The sequence below is a fragment of the Bombina bombina genome, chromosome 2 (assembly GCF_027579735.1).
Source record: "Bombina bombina isolate aBomBom1 chromosome 2, aBomBom1.pri, whole genome shotgun sequence".
Taxonomy (NCBI): Eukaryota; Metazoa; Chordata; class Amphibia; order Anura; family Bombinatoridae; genus Bombina; species Bombina bombina.
In genome coordinates, this window is record NC_069500.1 from 513,340,196 (window position 1) to 513,362,589 (window position 22,394).

Here is a 22,394-nt window from a genome sequence, read left to right on the forward strand (position 1 = left end):
AAAAATAAATCAGAGAGGATACTCACCCCCAAAGTTTCAAGCACTCACGGCCCAGCTCCATGGCCCTGGAAAGATACAACTGCTAAGTCATTTTGAATTTCTCTTATCCATCACTCCTCAGATTAAGTCAAACAATGTTGGCGATCTATTAATAGAGGAATCCCTTAGAAATAAATTGGAAAATTGTCGGGTATCATGTCCCTTCTATTAGCAAATGTACTTCATTGTATTGGTATCCTATGTGAAGAGCATACATACGTAGGAACCATGCAAATACATGGAGCACTATACACCAATAGTTTTGCAAGAATGCCTCTAAAACTGTTATACGTTGTGCAAACACTGCTGTCATCAAGGGCTCAAAGTGTATATTAAAGTATTCTTGCAAAAATGCTGCCAGATATGTGCATGCTACTTACCTAGGTATGCTCTTCAACAGTATGGAAAAGTAAATTGTAAAGCATTTTTTACATTGTATCCACTATCTGAACCGTGAAAGGAAAATGTTGGTGTTTAATATCCCTTAAAAGCTTCTGATATCCTAACGTTTTAACCTTTGTGATAACAAAAGTAGTAAGCACAGAAGTTATATGTTCAATAAAACCACGTTTAAAAAAGAAAAAATCCTTTGGCATTAATTTACGGACTAAACAGGCACGCATTTTCTTTCTGATGGCAGTGACAGGGCACACATTCCATTCATAACCTATGAGAAACACTTCACCTGGCCACCAGGAGGAGGCAAAGACAACCCAAACAGAGCACTGAAATAGCCCTCCCACTTCCCCTACCCTTTCAGTAGTTCTTTGCCTCTTTCATGGAGGTAGGCAGAGAGAGGTGCTCTGCTGAAGATTCTGATTTTATTGTTTCTTGCAAGAGAGGACAGGGGAGTTGTTGGATGCCATGTAATTCTCTTAGCAGAGTTTTGGAGTATGCAAGCTACTAGACATGGCAGGGAAGTTCCTATGCATGGAGGTAGTAGTCCTCATGGCTCAGACAATGGAATAGAGACTATTCAGATCTATTATAGGTCATCTCTCTTTGGACGCCCAGATGAGAGAGTAAAAGGGACAGTCAAGTCCAAAAAAAAAAAAAAAAAAAAAATTATGTTTCAAATAGGGCATGTAATTTTAAACAACTTTTCAATTTACTTTTATCACCAATTTTGCTTTGTTCTCTTGGTATTCTTAGTTGAAAGCTAAACCTAGGAAGGCTCATGATAATTTCTAAGCCCTTGAAGGCTGCCTCTTATTACATGTTTTTTTAATTTGCTTTTCAAAACAGGGGAGAGCTAGTTCATGTGAGCCATATAGATAACATCCTGCCCGTGGCTTGTGGCAGACACTGCACTAATTGGCTAAAATGAAAGTCAATAGATAAATAAATAAAATGTCAAGTGATCAGGGGGCTGTCAGAAGATGCTTAGCTACAAGTTAATCAGAGGTGCTTACCTGATAAATTTCTTTCTTTCCGAGCATGGAGAGTCCACAAATTCATTCCAATTATTAGTGGAAATTCAACTCCTGGCCAGCATGATGAGGCAAAGAGCACCCTAGCAGAGCTGTTAAGTGTCACTTCCCTTACCTATATTCCCCAGTTATTCAGCCAAAGGAAAAAGAAGATAAACACAAGGGTATAGAGGTGCCTGAGGTTTATACCAAAAACTAGCTGTCAGAAATGTAAATAAGGGTGGGTCGTAGACTCTTCTTGCCCGGAAAAAAAATCATGTAAGCATACATTTTGTTTTCTTTACTATGGCATGGAGAGTCCACAAATTAATTCCAATTACTAGTGGGAACCAATACCCAAGCTAGAGGACATAGAATAAAAGGGAGGGAGAAAAATACAGGGGGACCTAAACAGAAGGCACCACAGCTTGAAGAACTTTTCTCCCAAAGTAAGCCTCCGCCGAGGCAAAAGTATCAAATTAGAAGAATTTGAAAAAAGTAAGCAAAGAGGGACCAAGGGGTCGCCTTAATTTTTGAAAGTCTAAGAAGAAGAAAACAGCCCTAGTAGAATGAGCCGTATTTCTCTCAGGAGGCTGATGTCCAGCAGTCTCATATGCTAATCTGATAACACTTCTCAACTAGAGAGAAAGAGAAGTAGAAGTGGCATTCTGACCCTTATGCTTACAAGCGAAAACAATGAACAGGGCAGAAGACTGTCGAAAATCTTTAGTTGCTTGCAGATAAAAAAAATTCTAGACCACACACAATTCAGGTTGTGCAACAGACATTGCTTCTGAGAAGAAGGATTCGGACAAAAAGGAGGAACAACAATTTCTTGATTGACGTGGCGATACGATACCATCTTGGGAAGAAATCCCAATTTAGTATGAAGGACCGCCTTATTGTCATGAAAAATAAGGTAAGGGGAATCACACTGCAGACCTGAAAGCTCGGAAACTCCGCAAGCAGATGAAAAAGTAGAAACAAAAAACTTTCCACAATAACTTAATATCAACTGAATGCATAGGCTTAAACGGAGCCTGCTGCAAAAATGTAAGAACAAGGTTAAGGCCCCATGGAGGAGCAACAGATTAAAACACAGGCCCGATTCTGACCAATGGCCTGAACAAAAGATTGAACATCTGGCAGACGTTTGTGCAAAAGAATAGACAGTGCAGAAATCTGACCCTTCAGAGTACTGACTGACAAACCTTTCTCCAGGCCATCCTGAAGAAAAGACAGAATGTGAGGAACCCTCGCCCGACTCCAAAAGAAATTCTCTGATTCACACTAATACAGGTATTTAAGTCATACCTTATGGTAAATCTTACGAGTAACAGGCTTACGAGCCTGAAGCATAGTATCAACGACTTCCTCAGAAAAACCACACCTAGCCAAGACTAGGCGTTCAGTCTCCAAGCAGTCAACTTCAGAGAGTCTAGATTTAGGAGGAGAAAGGGACACTATAGTAGAAGGTCCTTCCTCAGAGGCAGCATCTAAGGGGGAAGAGATGACATCTTTATCAGATCCGCGTACCAGATCTTGCTACCAGGCAGGAACTACTAAAAACACAGATGCCCTCTCCTGCTGATACAAGCAATGACTCGAGGGAACAGGAACGCCAAACTGAAGTTCCAAGGCCCCACCAGAATGGCCATCAGAACAGCCAGCCAGAGGATCACTCGCTCTTGAACCATACTTTAGAAACTTGGCGTGCAGAGGTTACGTCATCAGACCCAACTCCAGAAACCCCCACCATAGAGTTAGCATTGTGAAAACCTCTGGGTGGAGATCCCGCTCCCCAGGAAGAAAATTCTGCTTGCTCAGAACATCTGCTTCCTAGTAGTCCACCCCTGGGATATGGATGGAAGCGAGAAGGCAATCAAGAGACTCCACCCACTGGAGAATGCGAGTCACCTCCTTCATAGATTAGGAACTCCGAGTTTCCTCCCTGAAATATAAGTATGCAACCGAGGATATTGTCCGATGAAATTTCATACGTAAATTCAGAGGCTTGCAAAAACTGATAGAAGCAAGGCTATATGTATCCCCTCAGAGAAACGGCACTTGCTGTGAATAAACCAAGCCACAGCAGAATTTAAACTCTCTACCTTTAGTATTGAAGGCAAAAACATTTCCACAAAGCCATTGAGGGACACCATTAGAAAAGACGGACTATGGCTCAATGACGCCAGACCTTTAAGGTAATGAAGACTGTTCCCAACTCGAAGATGTATATGGGAAGAGAAGACTCCTTTGAAGTCCAAAGATCCAGAGTATTTAAAGAACCCTAAACTCCTCCCCAGCCTGAAAGACTGGCTCCGGGGTCACAAACACCTAGGATGGTCTCAGGAAGCATGAACCTTGAACCAGAAGGTCCTGCGAAATCAACGAGGATAGAGAGTCTCTTGGTAGGGAGTCCGGAATTATCCCCTGCTAGAAGTCCGAGAGGCCTCCATACCATAAACCAAAGCATGCATAACTGAAAGGTTACAGATGAAAACGAGCAAAATGAAAGAAATCCCGAGAAGCCCATTCCAATGACCTCTATATATAGAGCCCTGAAGGACAGATAGAGGCCTGAAGAGGAAGAAAGGAAGTAAAAAGTTAGGATTTCCTGAACTCCAACAAGGAATTTGATATGGAGATAAAAACAAAGATCTTAGATAATACTTGAAGAAAGATAGCATGGATAAACATGCTAGTAACCTAAAATCACGGTCCTACCTAGGACGCTTTGGACAAATTGCTCTATGAGAAGGATTAGAAAAAAAAAAACCCTATCTTCTTATAAACTCCACTTTCGCACACAGATTCAAAGAGAATGACTGGGGATTATGGGTAAGGCAAGTGACACTTAACAGCTCTGCTGGGGTGCTCTTTGCCTCCTCCTGCTGGCAAGTTGAATTCCCACTAGTAATTGGAATGAATTTGTGGACTCTCCATGCCATAGGAAATAAAAGTATTATAACTGTGTTGGTTATGCAAAACTGGGGAATGGGTAATAAAGGAATTATCTATTTTTTTTTTTTTTAAAACAACAAAAATTCTGGTGTTGACTGTCCCTTTAAAAATGTGTTTGCAGACTCTCACTGCCAATAGAAGGAAAATAAAATGTATGCTTCTGATATATTCATTTCCTTCTTGGTAGTGAAAGTTCACGACCCCGTCCAGATACTAAATGTTCAGTGGCGGCAGTCTTTTTTTTGCACCTCTACTCCTTGAATCTCTTTTCACTTTTTCCTTATACTCGGCTTAACTACTGGGAGGGATATTTAAAGTCTTGTTTGGGTTATCTTTGCCTCCTTCTGGTGGCCAGGTAGAGTAATTACCATAGGTTAAGAATGTTTTTGTGGACTCTCACTGCCAAGAGGGAAATTAATTTATCATCAGGTAAGCATAAATGTAATTTTTTTTGGCCTTTTGTAAATCCAGTAATTAGTCCCTTAAGGACCAGCGACGTACCCTGTATGTCACTGGCCTTTTTTTGGGACTTCGTTGAGACTGCTCTATTCCACAAAGCCTGCTGGAGGGAGTGCATTAATAGCGTGTTCTTGCTAGACTTGTGCTATTATGTCCTGAAAAAACCCTTAACGACCAGTGACATACAGGGTACATTGTGGTCATTAAGGGGATAGAGACACACTCATTAATAAGTTTCAGGGTTTAATTAAAATTAAAGACCAATACAAAATCATAAGACCATACCTCCCAGTCACCCAGAGGAAGAGGAACCCATCATCCTGCAGTACTGGAATCTGCAACTTCCTCATCTCATCATCGGTAAGCGTACCGTATGGCAGCTCCATATGGATGTCCCAAGGAGGGTCAGCCATCACCACTGAAAACTTTCCCAAAATGCTCATATCCAGGTAGCGGATGTCACAGCGTATCCACTTGTACCAAAGGAAGCCAAGAGAAAAGGGTCATGTCAGTTACATCCATAAATAATAAACTAAATGACACAAAATAGTAATAATAAGCACTTGGATAAGGATATAAAGTCCAAGTGTCTTCTGTTGTAATGTCCTTAAAAAGAAATAAATATGCAATAGTGAAGTTCTGAGGGATTAATGAGTAAGGTAAGATAAGAGCCATATACACACAGATTAGAGCTATAACTGGGCTCTAAGTTTAAAAGCCCATGTAAATAATCCTTCAATATAAAGTGGGACAGATGGGACACCGATTCGGAATAAAACTTTTTTTTTTTAATGGTAATATTTTATTAAATTTTATAACATTTTAGTACATATTGAATGAAAATAGAAAAGAAAGTAAATGCATTACAATACAAATACATTCAATTATTACATTTCCCCATTCAAATTGGGGACATACTGTCGTCGAATCAGTATGTGGATCAAAAAGTTTCTACAGTACATTTCAAACAGTAATTAGTGTTTAATATACAAAAGTCATACATATTTCTGTTGGTGTCAAAGTTTTTAATTATGTGTTCTTCTAAGAGTTATTATGAGTGAGGGTCGTCTTCCCTTATCTAGCTTCAGTAAGCATAATCCATGGTTCCCAAAGTGCTAAAAATTGATCTTTAGTGGATAGTAGGTCAGCTGCAGCACTACTCATCTGATATATGTAATCTATCTTGCGCTCTATTACTTCATAGTTAGAGGGTTCTGTCTTCCAGTATCTAGCTATGCAGAATCTAGTTACTGAGCAAATTGTAGCTACTAGTTTGTTGTGTTGTGGGCTAAGTCCTTGTATGGGAAAGTGAAGGAGTGCATGTTCCGGTCCCAATGTCATTTCTTTCTCATATATAGTCCTTATCAGTGTGGTTGTTTCTTCCCAAATCTTGTGTATTTTAGTGCAGTGTCACCATGCATGTAGATATGTAACCTGTTCCCCACAGTTTCTGAAGCATAAGCTAACTGGGGGATTTCTAGAGTTATGGAATCTCGTTGGGTGTAAATACCACCTGTAAGCAGTTTAAGTAATTTTCTTGTAAATTAGCATTATTTGTGAATTTAGTGTCTTGTTGTAAGTTTGTGACCCATTCCTCTAGTGTCCATTCCTTCCCTATGTCTGCTACCCATTTTCTCACATACTTTGTCTTTTTATTTGACTGTTTTAAATTAAAAGTAGGGTATAAAAGTCTTATTAAACCTTTCCTTCTGTTTTTTGTGAGGCATAAGAATTTCAGAGGAGTGGTAATAGTTGGAAGCTAATGTTGTCCCTATGACTTCTGCGACTCTCGATCTCAATTGAAAGTAATAGAACCATGTGTGTGTATCTGAGGGTTCTAGTTCATTATATTGGTGGATGCTCAGAAATTTCCTGTTGATCATAGTATTTTTCTTGCACTGTTTTGTCAATTAAGGAATTATATGTTAATAACGGGGTAATTATAGATTTGGGGTTATGGAGCGGGAATTTGGTTGTGGCTTTGTCCCAGATAGAGTGTATGTGCGATAGCAACAAAATTCTTCCAATGTAGGGGTCTATTGGTTTTAGTTATCCAGAGGAGTTGCGAGATGTCGCTGATGTTTATAATATTGGCTTCCATTGGATGTCATTTGTCATGTCATACCAATGCGTTGTCCGAGCTATTCTGGCTGAAAAATAATAAGATAGTAGATTGGGTAGTCCCAATCCTCCTCAAGTCCTGTGTCTAGTCAAAATATGTTTGCTTATTCTTGGCCTTTTGTGGCGCCACACAAAGCGGAGTATGTCTTTCTGTAGTTCATCTAGCTCTTGTGTAGGTATGGAAATTGTAGGGATCTGAAGGAGGTAAAGAAGTTTAGGGAGGATTGTCATTTTGACTGCCACCAATCTGCCTACCAGGGATATTTTATATTTGTCCCATATTATCATGAGTTGTCTTAACTGTGCAAAAATAGGTTGATAGTTGTAACAGTATAGGAAATAAATGTCTGGGGATAGATTAATGCCTAAATATTTGATAAATGTTTTTGCCCATCTAAAAGGAGAAAGTTCAGTTCTATAAATTTTTTGGTTTTCGGGGATAAGTGTGTACAGATTGCTTCAAATTTTTCCTAATTTATCTTGTATCCGGGAAAAAGAGGCTGAATTTTTGTAGTAGTTGATATAAAAGTGGTAGGGATTTAAGGGGTTTTGTCAGTGTCAATATGACATCATCCGCAAAAAGAGCTACTTTATAGCATTTATCCGCTATCTGGATGCCAAAAATATCTGGATTGTCTTATTTTGATGGCTAAAGGCTCTATACAGAGAGCAAATAATAATGGGGATAGTGGGCACCCTTGCCTAGTACCATTTCTAATTGAAACATTTTTAGAGTGGTAAACTACTAGTTTGATAAATGCCGCTGGTGAGGAGTACAGAGGGTAAAGCGCTTTGTGAAAAGCTCCCCTTATTCCCACCTTACTTATCTAAAGCCGTGTGCATATAGTCCCAGTTAACCCTATCAAATGCCTTCTCTGCATCCAGTGACAGGAAGAGAGAAGACACTTTACTAACAGAAGCAAAGTTGATTAAGTCTATAATTTTTCTTATGTTATCTGGGGCTTCACAAGATCTCACAAATCAAACTTGGTCCGAATTTATAAATTTAATAAATGGGTTATTTATTCTATTTGCCAATATTTTCTTGAATAATTTGATGTCTTGGTTTATTAATGATATGGATGCATGTACCATTAATTTCTCACATTCGCAAAAAATGACAGATTACTCCTGTGGACCTACATGTAAAGTAGTGTTGTAATTTATGGACCGTGCCATATTTGTCTCTGATGTCTTATCTTTTTGACAAAAGGACAGGCTGTGCAGGTACAACAGGGGTACATTCCTGGGTCAGTGTCGCTTCTTCTTGGTTAAATAATGCAATCTCAATACAATTATATATGAGGGATATCCTTAAGATTACTAGGCAGATTGCAGTCAATTCATTATATATATTTTTTCGATTGCATATCAGACAAATTATTACCCTGTCTGTGAGTTTGAGCTAATTTTAACCAGTGTGTGTGTGTGAGTGTTTGTATGAGTCCTGCTGGACTTAACCCTTTGTCTCCAATAAAGTTTTGCCTAGTATGAATGTTGTTTCTTGAGACAAATTTTATTACAAAAATAAATTGATTCCTTATACTTATGGGATTTTGTTGGTATATTCACTTAGAGATAAGCAGCCTTTTCTTTTTTTGCAAATCTCTTTTTTGCATTAATGGTACATGCATGTGTATTTTTCTAGCTTAACTCTAGAATTAAAGGGCCAGCGCACTGGTGCAAAAATCATTTAGCCCTATAATTCTAATTTGTTAAATCCCATCCTCCCTCATTTTTTCCTTACCGAATATTAATGATATGGGCCTGCAATTTTGGCAGTGTTTACTCTTCCCTGGCTTGGGGATTACGGATATCCTAGCCAGCAGCATTTCTTATGGGAATGCATTGCCTTGCATAAACGCTTTAAAGATTTTTACTAGTTGTGGAGCTAATATATCAGAGAATGTTTTATAAAATATTCCTGAATAGCCATCAGGTCCTGGAGCTTTGTTTATTTTAAGATATTTTATAGCGAATAAAACTTCTTGGATCGTTATAGGGGTATTCAAATGATCTGCCTCTTTTGAGGAGATCCTGGTAGTGAGCTATCCTTAAGTTAGTTAAGTAGGTCATCCTCTTGGTTGTAGTTTGATGTGTTGGGAGATTATATAGTTTTTGATAGTATTTAGCGAAGATGTTTGCAATGTCTAATGGGTCATTGATCGGCTCGCCAGTGGGTGTGAGTAATTGAGGTACTGATGTGGTTCTGGTTATGTCTTAATTTGTTTGCTAGCATCCTGCCTGGTTTGTTAGCGTGAACAAAATAATGGGTGTCTAATAATTTAATAGATCTGTGTACATAATCTGTTAGTAATTTATCTAATTCAACACTTTTTTGTTTTAGTCGTTTGGTAAAACCACATCAGGATTGGTCTATTGCTTGTCGTTTGAGGTTGTGATATCATTTCTAAGTGTCTCTATTCTATGTTTCTTGTGTCTAGTTTGCTTGTTCGATTCAGTTATTAGCACTCCCTTTATATAGGCCCTTAATGCACCCCATGTATATATGGGATTAGTGGTGGATCCCTTGTTTAGTTGTAAGAACTATATTATGTCTGTTTAACATTTCTGTGTAAATAGGATACCAACAACTCCTATGTTGACTGCTACCATTGCATGATCCGACAAAGGCCAGTTTATAATTTGTGCTTTTGTTATAAGGGGTGTTAATATTTGACTTAACAAGACAATCGATTCTAGAGAAGGAGTCATGTACTAATGAATAGTAGGTGAAGTCTTTTCCCCCTTGGTGCAATGCTCTCCCATCCATCAATAAGGTTATGGTCTGCGGTAAAATCTTTTAGTAGTAAGTTGGGTTTCGTCTTTGTCCTCTTTGTTTGGTTCCGACTGTTCAATCTATAGTGTCATCTAGAGTGAGTTTCAAATCTCCCTCCACAATCATTCTATATTTCTTCCAATAAGTCAGTATTTGGCTGATTTTTTTTTTTTATAGGAAGGGGGCTTGTCTGTCATTCAGGGCGTATATATAGGTTATTAGAACTGGAGTGTTTTGTATTAGACCCCTGACTGTTAAATATTTGCCCTCTTTATCTGCTATAATCTCTTTGAAGTTGAGTGAAGCATGAAATAGGATGGAAACCCTGCAATGTTTTTATCACAGCTGGTTGCATGGTATTGTAGTGGAAAGTGTTTATCCCAGTATTTGGGTTTGCAAGTCTTGATAAAATGGGTTTCTTGTAAAAGCACTATATATGGGCATTGTGGGATTTGTAGTCTGAAACTGCTTTTCGCCTCTTAAAGTTAGAATGTAATGCTCTAACATTGTGGGATATTATTTTAATGGTTGCCATGGGTAGTTGTGTTTGGTAGCTTCAGGATAGTTTGTATAGTAGGTGACTGGTTTAGGTGGGTGTAGCGATGGTTTGTTTTGCACCTTAAAATAATTGGCTGTGGCTATAGATTTGAGCAGCCATAGAAGCTGGACGTGTTTTTAGGGAGCTCCTGTGCAGCCAAAGGATTGTGCACAAAATATACCCTATTATTAAGAGACTTTTATCTGAAATCAATCCCATAAGATAACAGGAAGACCAGAGCCTGATTTGTTAGTCCGGCAAAACTTTTTCTTTCAACGTAACCGGAGGGATCCACAGCCCGGCTGACACTGCCTACAACTTCAGCTGCCGGAGGGTCGGGGCTCCGCTCCGGTGGCTGAACAGAGCTGCAAACTCTACATTACAGATTTAGAAGGTGGTGAGACATAACGCGGCATCCGCAATTGAAATTCCTAAGGAGAGGTGAACAGGATCGCCGAACACAGAAAGCGGCTGCCATTACTATCAGACAGAAAGCCACGCAAGCTGCCGAAGGGAGCCAATGCTGCAAGGAGGTAACAACTTATCACTCCAAGGCACAGATACAAATACGATAGGCTGGGGACTTTATTAGATAAATAAAAGCCTATAGTCATTGAGCCCGGAGAGGGTTTGGGGGCCATCTAACATACATAACAGTAGCGGACAGCACTTGGCGGGAAAAGACGCCATATTGTGTTTTTGAGCCCTTATTCACACAGCAATCTGTCAGCTGCCATCTACGAGTACCAGTAACACTCCACAGCGCTGCAACACTCAGCTTTACAAATAAGCTGCAAAGGCAATAAAGATTCACAGCCCCTTCCTCAGTTGGACCTTATAAGAGTCACTAAGTAACCCCCCTAGGCCCCAAGAGGAGACAGCACGAGCCGCACTTTGAGAAGGGTCACTAAAGCTTTAGCACACTGAGGAAGGTCATAATATAAGCCTACCGTTTGTAACTGTGAGAGAAAGAAAGACTCATTTTATCTTGTATGGGATGCAGAAACAACTACACCCAGTAAAAGACATAATAACTATCTGTATATATTGCGCACTTCCAGGACATGTACCTGCGTCTGGAAGTAGCGATTTAAAAGATGACAGCACTGCTAAATAGAAGATTTGGCTGCTCTATTCCACATTAGGGAAAATAACTAAGGCTCCTGTCTCAGATCCAAGATAGTAAACTACGGGCTCTGAGATACAAGCAGGCCTTCACAAGCTGAATGACCTATCCATTATTAAACAACCCAGAGGAAATAATGCTTGGTGGGTAGGTGTACCAATAAGAAATATGTTCACTTAGGTCATACATGTTGGTGCACGAGGTGTTAAATATGCTTTAAAATACAGCGACTCACTGACAGCAACATAAGACAACTCATCAGTTTCTGTCTTAATGGCATGTTAGAATCACCCGGTACTTAGACAAGCGACACTACTAGCAACCATTTCCTCACATACAATGAAAGGAAAAACACAATCAGTCAAAGATTGTCTATCCAAGGCACAAGCGAAAAAGAAGTCTATGATTCAAACCAAAAGTATTACTCAAGAGGGAGAAATGTCGGATCATACACTAGACACCAGTTCTGAAGAGCCACCGCAACCCTCAAATAATACCCTGGTCCAGCAAATTAAAGAGGTATTTCAGATAGAATTAAAAGCAGCAATACAAGATATCAGAAACGATATAAAAGAAATTGGCCAGAGAACCTCTGAGTTGGAGGACAAAGTTACAGAAATCATTGAAGAACTCCCAATCATACAGAATTCTGTACAGACTCAACATGATAAAATAGAGCAAATAGAATCCCAACTCGAAGACCTGGAAAATAGATCTAGGAGGTCTAATGTCAGAATCAGAAACCTACCTGAGACATACGATAAGCTCAACGAGGTTCTACTTAGAATCTTACGACGTCTGCTACCAGAAGTAGAAGAGAATATGTTCATAACTGACAGAATTCATAGAGCCTTGAATAAACCTAATATTCCAAACACACCTAGGGATGTGATCCTCAAGTTCCACTACTACACTACCAAAGAGCAACTCCTCCAGGTCACCAGAACTCAACAACATATAGAATTTGAGGGGCACCACCTTCAATTTTTTGCTGACTTATCTCCCATCACACTGCGCAAGAGAAGGGAACTCAAGCTAATCACCATGGCTCTCACGAAAGCAAGAATTAGATACAGGTGGTCTTTCCCATTCAGACTTGTGTTTTTGTTTAATAAATCCACCTACTCCTGCACCTCCGTTGAGGAGGGAACAGACCTGCTTCGACGATTACAACTTAGAGATGTGGACTCTCCCATGTCATTGCCGCCTAGGACGCCAAGGAAACAGATACAACAAATGTGGAACAGAGTTCCTAGAGGTCCAAACCCACACAACAGGCCTGATGATACTGTGAACACAGAACCAACCCATCAATCGCAGGCTATAGCTAACCGATAAAAGTTCCTGCCTCAGGTGCTCCTTAGAGACTGTAAGCTGGACACTAGTGAGTGTCGTGTGTTCCACACCATGTTGCAGAACCTATGAGAAACATCTAAAATTTGAGAGTCCGGGATCTATATATAAACTGTATGACTACTGTTCTCATGGTCAAATAGTTATAGTTCTGTTTAGCTTAGTTTATTTACACTAGTCTATTTACACTAGCTCAGTTTAATGTGAAGTGGCACAGTAATTCCATCACTGGTAATAGGCGGCCCCTTCTGGCCTCACTAAAATACATCCATGCCACATTCATTTGCTATCAGTTAATTCAGTTAGCCACTGATAGGACAGTTAGTTTGAAAACCAAAGCGAGTATAGACTCAACACTGTTACCTGATTACTTTAATAGACTTTATCTAAATTAATCTGGTTTGTTGTTCTTGTTCCATATAGAACTAAATAATTTGTCGCTGTTAATGATATTATACATACACCTTGTAGCCAATGTTCCTATATATAGGGAAACTAGGTATCTCGCACCGATACTAATGTTTATATTTATACATAATGTTTTGTTCACAGTTTATGTTTTTCTCTTTTCTTCAGTTCTTTTCTATCCTTCTTTGAGCATCTGGGGGATCAAGTCTACGAGACAAAGGTGGTGGTATAATGCACTGATACTACAAGGTAGGAATGGGACGTCTCACAAACAGCATTTGATCTGGCCTTTTCATGTCACTATTAGATTACATATTAGCTTAACAATCCTACTACATAATGTCAATTAACATACTATCCCATAGTAAAAAAAGGAAAAAAAGCCATTGCAGAATACAAAAGCAAACAGGCACATATAATACTATTACAGGAAACCCACTTCACTTCCACACAAAACCCAAAATACTGGGACAAGGCCTTCCCGATACAATACCATTCATTCGGTCAACGGAAAAAAAGAGGAGTCTCTATTATTCTGCACGCATCCCTAAACTTTCAGGAAGAAGAAGTAATTAGAGATCCTGAGGGTAGATTTATAATACTTAGGGGGAAAATTCATGGGAACTCAATAGTATTGGGAAACATATATGCCCCGAACGATAATCAGGGTCATTTCTTAGCTAAAATCAGTAAACTCATAACCTCATGGAAAAAACACAAAATTATTCTTGGGGGGGACTTTAATCTCACTCTAAATGACAGGTTGGACAGATCCTCTACCACAGGACTATACTCAAAAAAAATATTGAGTGATTTTATCCTAGATCACAACTTGTTAGATGCTTGGAGAATCCATAATTTAGGGGTTAAGAACTACACATACTATTCTGCAGCCCACAATTCTTTTTCCAGAATTGATTATATTTTTGCCAGTCAGATCCTATGTCCACTGATAACCAATGCAAATATAGCGCAAACTAGCTGGTCCGACCACTCTATTGTGGAAATGTCAGTTAAAGGTCTGTTCGACCCCTCTAGAGACAGATCTTGGTCCTTGGACCCTTCACTATTAAGGAATGAAATTATATGTCAAAAACTCACCCAACAAATTAGTCACTTTTGGACAGATAACAAAAATTCAACCCCGAACCCTCTGTATATTTGGGGTGCATTCAAGGCCTTCCTTAGAGGTGTATTAATTCATGAGAAAGCTAACCTAAATAAGCAGAAAAAACAAATAATTGTAGAGAGAAAACAAGAGCTCGAGAAGCTCAATACACAAGTAATAGCGGATAGAAACCCCAACTTAATTAAATTAATTGCATCCAAAAAGGCAGAATTAAATAAACTACTTGATGAAGAAGCAATAGCAAATCTGAGGATGGTTGATGCTCAGTATTTTATATATGCAAATAAACCTGACCGAATGCTTGCCAGAAAAATTAGAAATATTACTAGATCATCTTCCATTCCTCAGATACAGACTAAATCAGGCTCCATAATTAATGATCCCCAGCGCCTCGCCAACTCCTTTGCGGACTTTTACCAGTCTCTATACCAATTACCAAAGTGCCATACAGAATCTAGAAGTAATAAAATACGGGAGTTTTTAAAAGAATGCCATTTACCCACCCTTGAATCAACAGCATTAGATCAGTTGAACGCTCCCATTACAACCCAGGAAATCCTTATAGCTATCAAACAACTTAAAAGCAAAAAAAGCTCCTGGGCCTGATGGATATTCAGGTAGCTTCTACAAAAAATTCTCGATAGATTTAGTCCCCCACTTAGCGGAGATGTTTAACTATATAATGCAGGGGGGCACAATCCCGAATGATTTATTAACAGCTAGAATTTGCGTGGTTCCTAAACCGGGGAAAGACAAGTTCCATTGTAAAAATTATAGACCAATATCACTCATAAACTTAGACCTCAAACTCCTTACTAAAATTATGGCCACGAGACTAAACTCACATATATCCAAACTAATAGTAAATGACCAGGTGGGATTTATTATGGGGAGGGAGGCTCCTGACAACGTGCGGAGGGTTATTGATCTTATCAGTTTTGCAACAAACGAAAAAGTGCCTTCTCTGTTCCTCTCTTTAGATGCAGAGAAGGCCTTTGATAGGATCCATTGGGACTATATGCTTGAAACTCTTTCGCAGTTCGGCATATCGGGCTCCTTTGTTAAAGCAATTCAAGCCATATACACCAGTCCAACGGCGTATCTTAGGATAGCAGGATACCAATCTAAAAGAATACATATTCATAATGGCACCAGACAGGGTTGTCCCCTGTCGCCCTTGCTCTTTGCCATATGTATTGAGCCTTTAGCAGCAAGCATCAGAAACCAGAGCAATATAGCTGGAATAATGGTAGGCAAAACAGAACACAAACTTTCGTTGTTTGCCGATGACATCATATTAACAATAAGTAAACCCCTGCTGTCCCTCCCAATCCTGTACGACCTCCTATCTAACTTTGGCAATCTGTCAGGATACAAAATTAATAATGACAAATGCGAAGCCATAGAGGTGCACCTCCCTCCCCACACCAAAAAGTTATTGGAGATAAACTTCGATTTCAAATGGGCCACCAAAGCAATTAAATATCTAGGAGTCTTAATCCCTTATAACCTTGACGACTTATACAAACTCAACTACCCCCCTTTATACAAATACCTGCATAAAGAAATGAAGATATGGAGCACATATAAAATTTCATTCTATGGTAAGATGGTAGTTAGTAAGATGGTGATACTTCCAAAACTATTATATCTCTTTAGATCGCTGCCTATAGATATCCCCTCAAAAGATCTTGAGAAAGTCCAAAAACAGATGTTGGAGTTTATCTGGGCTAATAAAAAAGCTAGAATAAATAGGAGGACCTTATTGCTGCCTAAAACTGAAGGGGGATTGGGAGTCCCTGACTTACAAATTTATTTTAAGGCCGCTAGGCTAGCTCAAACAGCACTCCTACACAATTCTAAGAGCGACTTAGCATGGGTTCAGATAGAGAGTGACATGTTAAATTTATACCCGGTTTATCAGATTTTCTGGACCTCAAAAAAAGACAGACCAGACTCATGGAAAAGATTTATATCAATTGCGCATACGTTAGGTATCTGGGATAGGTCACAAAATAAGTATAAATTAATTCCCGTGGGATCACCTCTCACGCCATTATCCCTACCTCTAGACAAACACAACAACAAAGATAAAATTAGCACGATTTGGGCTAACAAAGGCCTATATAGGATAGCTGACACATCCTGTAACTCTGAGACGATCTCGTTCCAACAATATAACTCTCTTCCACCCTCTACACCACATTCCTGGTTTCATTACTTTCAATTAAAAGCTAAGATAGAAGAAGCACATAGATCACGAGATTCAAGCAGCACTACCCTATATGAGAAACTCTGCAGTTCTACCTCTAGACTATATCAGTTTTTATTCACTAAACAAAGATCAGAGAAACCTTACTACATTAAAAAATGGGAAAAAGAAGCTAACCTTTCTTGGGACTTAACAGAATGGGCAAGCATAATCCAAAAAGATTTAGCCTGCTCCATTAGCGCAAATTTAAAGGAGAACTATATTAAGGTAACATACCGATGGTACAATTACCCGGGTAGATTACGACATCTTCAATCGGTAACAGAGTTAGAAGGTATACCTAGGTGTTACCGAGGTTGCCCATCAGAGGGCACATATACCCATATGTGGTGGGAGTGTCCTGAAAGTGCTAAAATTTGGGAGGCGACTTCGGATTTATTGAGTAAGATTTTTAATAGGCAGATTATATTGAATATGGAGCAGGCTCTCTTACATGCCCCTATTCCAGGACTACACAAACACTCCTTAAAACTAGTGAATATTATATGTACGGCTGCTAGAACGGTAATGGCGAAATATTGGAAAACAACTGTACCCCATTATGATATCATATTAAATAAAATCAGATTCTATCACCAGATGGAAAGCATAGCATCTAATTTATTAGATAAAAGGCAGGAATTCCTGCAGATATGGGAGGAGTGGACAGTATGGGAAGATTCAGTTAGAATGCAAACCAGAAGATCCTTATTATTATAAAATACCAGGCTCTCTAAGAAAACTACCCCACAGGTGCTCAAACTCCTCTTACTCCTCTCTCTCTCTCTCTTCTCTTCTCCTCTTCTCCAGAAGTCCTCTTGTCACTACGTTTCTTCTCCTTTATATTATAAATGTGATTGATTGTTAGGGAAGTCTTTTCATGCTCATCATAAAAAGTCAGAGGGCCAATATGTATTGTCTTTAAGCACCAATATTGTATACAGTACCACCATTCCATGTCTTATGTGGTGGGCGGCTAATATGTATTGCTCAGTTATGTGATGTATTCTAACTATTTGTTGCAAATGTCTTGTTTGGCAAATGTTGAGACTTCTTTGACAATAAAAAAATGTTTACAATTAAAATAATTGGCTGTGGGGTTGTGTAGGGCTTTTCCATGACCTCCATTAGTAATGGGGTGATTTACTCTTTTTTTATTATATATTTGTGAGTATATACATGACCTTGTATAAAGTATCCACTTATTGACATTGTGACCAGTAAAAATGAAGAACAGTACATGCATGCCAAACAAAGAACATTTTCCTAAAACAATAATAACCTTATGTAACAACTGAGTTGCAGCAATTATTTAAAAACAGTAATATATGAACCTGTGTATGTGGGAAGAAAGGGTGGGAAAGTGCGAGGGTATAAGAAAAAGGAGTGGAGGAATTCTGGCAAATATTCATATAACCTGAAGCATTTAGGGGGGGTTAAGGAGGGGGGGGAGGAAAGTAAGAGAGAGGTAAGGATAAAAAAAAAGCTAGGGATTGACATAACATGAAAATACAACTTCACCTATCAGATGATCATTTTCTTAGCAGTAGATGGTGGCTATTACAAACAATTTTGTAAAGAGTAAATAATGGTTAGCTTTGATACTCAAGTCAGGTTTGTAAGGTTTCTTCAATTGTTGGTTGTTCTGACCATTCTGGGCTTTAAGATCCTTGTCTTTCTCTTCTTGGTCTTTTGGATTTCCCCACAGAGATCCATTCTTTCAAAAGTGGCTTCCTATATGGTTTGGGCATGTCTTTGGGTATGTGCATCTTTTAATAGGTGCAGCTTTCCCAGTATGGCTTCTCCTTCTAGTGTGGAGCAGGAATAGGAGGTATTTCGGTAGGTGAAGATTAGCCTAAATGGAAAGCTCCATCTGTATTTGATTTGTGAAGTTAATGCTGCCAGAAGTGGTTTTAACTCTCCCCTCTTACGAAGGGTTATGGGTGCCAAATCAGAATATACTTGGAGTGGATGACCTTCAAAATCTGATTGCATTCATTGATCTAGTCTCCTGTAGTAATCGGTCCTTGATATGATAATAATGAAGTTTCACTATTATATCCCTATGTTGAGATGTTTGTGGTGGTCTGGCAAGTGCTTGGTGTACTCTGTCCATTAGGAACAGAGCGGTGTCTGTTTCAGGTTGAAGTTGTTTAAATAGTTGTGTGACAGCTTCTGTAAGGTTAGTGTAAGTCTCTGGTAAGTTGCGAATTTGAACGTTAGAGCTTCTGGACCTATTCTCCAGGTCTTTTAATTGATCTTCCAGTTTTCTAATTTGAGTGGCTTGTCCTTGGACAGCATTTTGTAGATTAGGTAGTTCTTAAACTACTTCCTCTAGCCTTTCTTCAATGTCTGTTGTGCAACCCCCTATTTCTTGAATATCCTGCTTTATTTCTGACTAAGCCGTTTTAAAATTCTTCCTGAAACGGATTTTATTTGTATGAGCAACTCCTGACTCGGGGACTCTGCAGGTAGGGTGTCTACTGATTTATAAGCAAGACAGACATGATCAATGGATCAGCTTTCAAAGGAACAAGATCTAGCAGCCACTTCCCTTAGCTGCAGACTCAATGCAGAGAACTGTTTGCAGAAAAAGGCAAGTAAAAAACGTTTTTGTTCATTAAACTTAGTTTGATGATGCAGTCTGTTGTGTGATTAAACACAGGCAGGCTAATCAGTGTATAACCAGACCTGAGCAATGGATCCGTTTTTAAAGGAACAAGATCTAGCAGCCTCTTCCCTTAGCTGCAGAAAAATGCAAGTAAAAAAACGTTTTTCTACATTAAACTTAGTTTGATGATGATACAGTCTGTTATGTGATTATTTTGTTTTTGTTCATTAAACTTAGATTGATGATACAGTCTGTGTGATAATTTTATTAGGTGCGGTTTAGCAAATGTTTTTGTTTATTAAACTTAGTTTGATGATGATACAATCTACAGTATATTTTTAGGTTTATAATGCTGTTTACCATTTAAAGTCTTCATTTCAAAGCTTTAAAAATAATGTATTAGGTGTTACTTATGTCAATTTTGAGAGGGGCCTGTAACCTAACTCCCTCACTTCCCATCGACTTACATTATAAACTGGGTTTCAATTTACAACCATTCCATCTGGAACCTAACCCCGGCGTACAATATATATATATATATATATATATATATATATATATATATATATATATATAAATATATAAATATATATGTGTGTACAATAAATATATATATATATATATATATGTGTACAATAAATATATATATATATATATATATATGTGTACAATATATATAAATATATATATATATATATATATATATATATATATATATATATATATATGTGTACAATATATATAAATATATATATATATCAGTGTGCTGGGTAACCTGGATCTACACCGGATTCATTCTAACTACAATGGAAAATATATATATATTTTCCATTGTAGTTAGAATGAATCCAGTGTAGATCCAGGTTACCCAGCACACTGAGATAGAGATATCTATCTATCTCTCTCTAGAGATATATATATATATATATATATATATATATATATATATATATATATATATATATATATATATATATATATATATATATATATATATATATATATATATATATATATATATATATATATATATATATATAGATAGATATATATATATATAGATATATATATATATACATATATATACATATATATACATATACACACACACACACACATATTATATATATATATATATATATATATATATATATATATATATATATATATATATATATATATATATATATACACACATACTATTATATACATACACATATTTTCTTTTTCACAATGACAAGTTTTTGTGAGGGAACGTAAAACACATATGTACATAGCCTTATAAAAAGTAACAAAAATTTATTGGATATGCCTTAAAACAGTTATAACTCACATGAAGTCGAGGAGAGACAATACGAGATACGCCATCTGACGTGTTTCACGCCCACATGCACTTTCTCAAAGATATCCTGGGAGTGTCCACATGCAGGTATAAATGACTATGCAATGGACACACCTCCCCAGGATTCAGACGTATTAGAGGAATCTCTGTGATCATCCCTGCAAGTGCTAAAACGCCCTTTCTCATTTACTGCAGCAGACAATTACTTCTGCAAAGTTGTTAACTCATTGAGGACGGCTTATTTAGAACAATTGCGGCCATGTTCACAGAAAAATACATACATAGAAAGAACAGTAAATACAACAGACAAAATACATAATAAAAAGAAAAAACATGTAATACAGTGTTGCAGCTCAAGTTGGAAAATAGCAACAAAAACAGAATTTATGTTTACCTGATAAATTTCTTTCTCCTACGGTGTGTCCGGTCCACGGCTTCATCCTTACTTGTGGGATATTCTCTTCCCTACAGGAAATGGTAAAGAGCACAACAGCAGAGCTGTCGATATAGCTCCCCCTCTAGCTCCGCCCCCCAGTCATTCGACCGACGGTCAGGAGAAAAAAGGAGAACCATAGGGTGCAGTGGTGACTGTAGTGTATAAAAACAAAATTTTTTAAACCCGACTAAAAGCCAGGGCGGGCCGTGTACCGGACACACCGTAGGAGAAAGAAATTTATCAGGTAAACAAATTCTGTTTTCTCCTACATTGGTGTGTCCGGTCCACGGCTTCATCCTTACTTGTGGGAACCAATACCAAAGCTTTAGGACACGGATGAAGGGAGGGAAAGAGTCAGGTAACCTAAACGGAAGGCACCACTGCTTGTAAAACCTCTCTCCCAAAAATAGCCTCCGAAGAAGCATAAGTATCGAATTTGTAAAATTTGGCAAAAGTATGCAGAGAAGACCACGTCGCTGCCTTACAGATCTGTTCAACAGAAGCCTCATTCTTGAAGGCCCATGTGGAAGCCACAGCTCTAGTAGAATGAGCAGTAATTCGTTCAGGAGGCTGCCGTCCGGCAGTCTCGTAAGCCAATCGGATGATGCTTTTTAACCAGAAGGAAAGAGAGATAGCAGTAGCTTTCTGACCTCTCCTCTTACCAGAATAGACGACAAACAATGAAGATGTCTGTCTGAAATCCTTTGTTGCTTCTAGATAGAATATTAAAGCACGAACCACATCTAGATTGTGTAACAAACGTTCCTTTTTAGAAACTGGATTAGGACACAGAGAAGGAACCACTATTTCCTGGTTAATATTCCTGTTGGAAACCACCTTTGGAAGAAAACCAGGTTTGGTACGTAAAACGACCTTATCTGTATGGAACACCAGGTAAGGTGAATTACACTGCAAAGCAGACAATTCAGAAACTCTTCTAGCAGAAGAAATAGCAACCAAAAACAAAACTTTCCAAGATAGTAACTTAATATCTATGGAATGTAAAGGTTCAAACGGAACCCCTTGAAGAACTGAAAGAACTAAATTTAGACTCCATGGAGGAGTCACAGGTCTGTAGACAGGCTTGATTCTGACCAACGCCTGAACATCTTGAACGGCTGCCAGACGTTTGTGTAACAAGACAGACAAAGCAGATATCTGTCCCTTTAAAGAACTAGCTGACAGACCTTTCTCCAGACCTTCTTGGAGAAAGGAAAGAATCCTTGGAATTCTAATTTTACTCCATGAGTAACCCTTGGAATCGCACCAATACAGATATTTCTGCCATATCTTATGGTAAATTCTCCTGGTCACAGGCTTTCTAGCCTGGACCAGAGTATCTATAACAGATTCCAAAAACCCACGCTTAGATAGAATCAAGCGTTCAATCTCCAAGCAGTCAGCTGCAGAGAAACTAGGTTTGGATGTT

General features: G+C 38.4%; 1 protein-coding gene across 1 annotated transcript in view; it reads right to left on the reverse strand.

The window, feature by feature from the left end:
• METTL3 (methyltransferase 3, N6-adenosine-methyltransferase complex catalytic subunit) overlaps positions 1–22,394 on the reverse strand; it is a 107,377-nt gene that overhangs the window by 36,299 nt on the left and 48,684 nt on the right. The window contains exons 6-7 of the mRNA XM_053702284.1: positions 5,157–5,344; positions 27–65 (exon numbers count right to left, since the gene is read on the reverse strand). Of these exons, the coding sequence (XP_053558259.1) occupies positions 27–65; positions 5,157–5,344 (227 nt within the window). The remainder of the gene's footprint in view (positions 1–26; positions 66–5,156; positions 5,345–22,394) is intronic.